Source organism: Amblyomma americanum, chromosome 1 (genome assembly GCF_052857255.1).
Source record: "Amblyomma americanum isolate KBUSLIRL-KWMA chromosome 1, ASM5285725v1, whole genome shotgun sequence".
Lineage (NCBI taxonomy): Eukaryota > Metazoa > Arthropoda > Arachnida > Ixodida > Ixodidae > Amblyomma > Amblyomma americanum.
In genome coordinates this window covers 325203360-325204155 of record NC_135497.1, presented here as the reverse complement: position 1 = coordinate 325204155, position 796 = coordinate 325203360, and the positions used below count along the sequence as shown (strand labels likewise).

Here is a 796-nt window from a genome sequence, read left to right as displayed (position 1 = left end):
AAACGCGGGCAGGAGCTTGAATATAAAGCACGGCGTTCGGCGTATCCTTGGCACTCTGCTACAGTCAAGGAACGAACGACACTGCGCACCATGAAAGCCATCGTAAGTGAATACTTGATCAGATCTCGGCTGACTGTGTTGCTTATGCTTTGCACCGTTGTTCTGTACACTGAGTTGAAGGCAGATATTTTTTCCCAAACGAGTAGAAATCCAAGCTTACTTTGTAGTAATCGTATGTGAATGCTGGGGTGTTGCTCATATCTGAGTTCGGGTTTTGAACCTCCGAACAACCTTTGTTTTGGCTGTAATAATTTTTGGCAATGCTAGTGATTCAGAGAGCTTGTTGAAAAGCTGAAACGCACAGCCGGCATTTAGGGATAAAATAATTTATTTGGACTGTGATGTTCTGATTTTCGGGATTTTTATAGCGTGAAAGCCATTTAAAAGCCACTGAGCGGTGTTTCTTCTGCTGGTCTGAAAGCTGATGTAAGGCAGTGAATATGTGCTTTATTTTGCTCTCCACTTTCATTTTTCCAATACTTGGTGACTTCGCACATAAAATACCGTTCATACTAAGTGGTTATTTTTACCCGCCGTGTCTCTAAGATTCCAATGACTCTGCATTACGGCTGAAAAATAATCCCTGCAGTGCATGAACTGATGCGGTCGTTTGCACTTTGTGGGCATGACGTTATCATTATGACCTCCTGTCTATAGACATAAGGCCGTAATGACATTACGACCATGTATCATTATGGCTGTAAACCAATTGCTAGAACTGTACAGTGAGCGATCC

At 42.6% G+C, this 796-nt stretch overlaps 1 protein-coding gene across 1 annotated transcript in view; it reads left to right on the top strand.

Annotated features, from left to right (window-relative positions):
* The window catches only part of LOC144115444 (uncharacterized), a 3378-nt gene continuing 2582 nt past the window's right edge, over window positions 1-796 (top strand). The window contains exon 1 of the mRNA XM_077649844.1: window positions 1-102. Coding sequence (XP_077505970.1) covers window positions 91-102 — 12 coding nt within the window. The 5' untranslated portion in view covers window positions 1-90. The remainder of the gene's footprint in view (window positions 103-796) is intronic.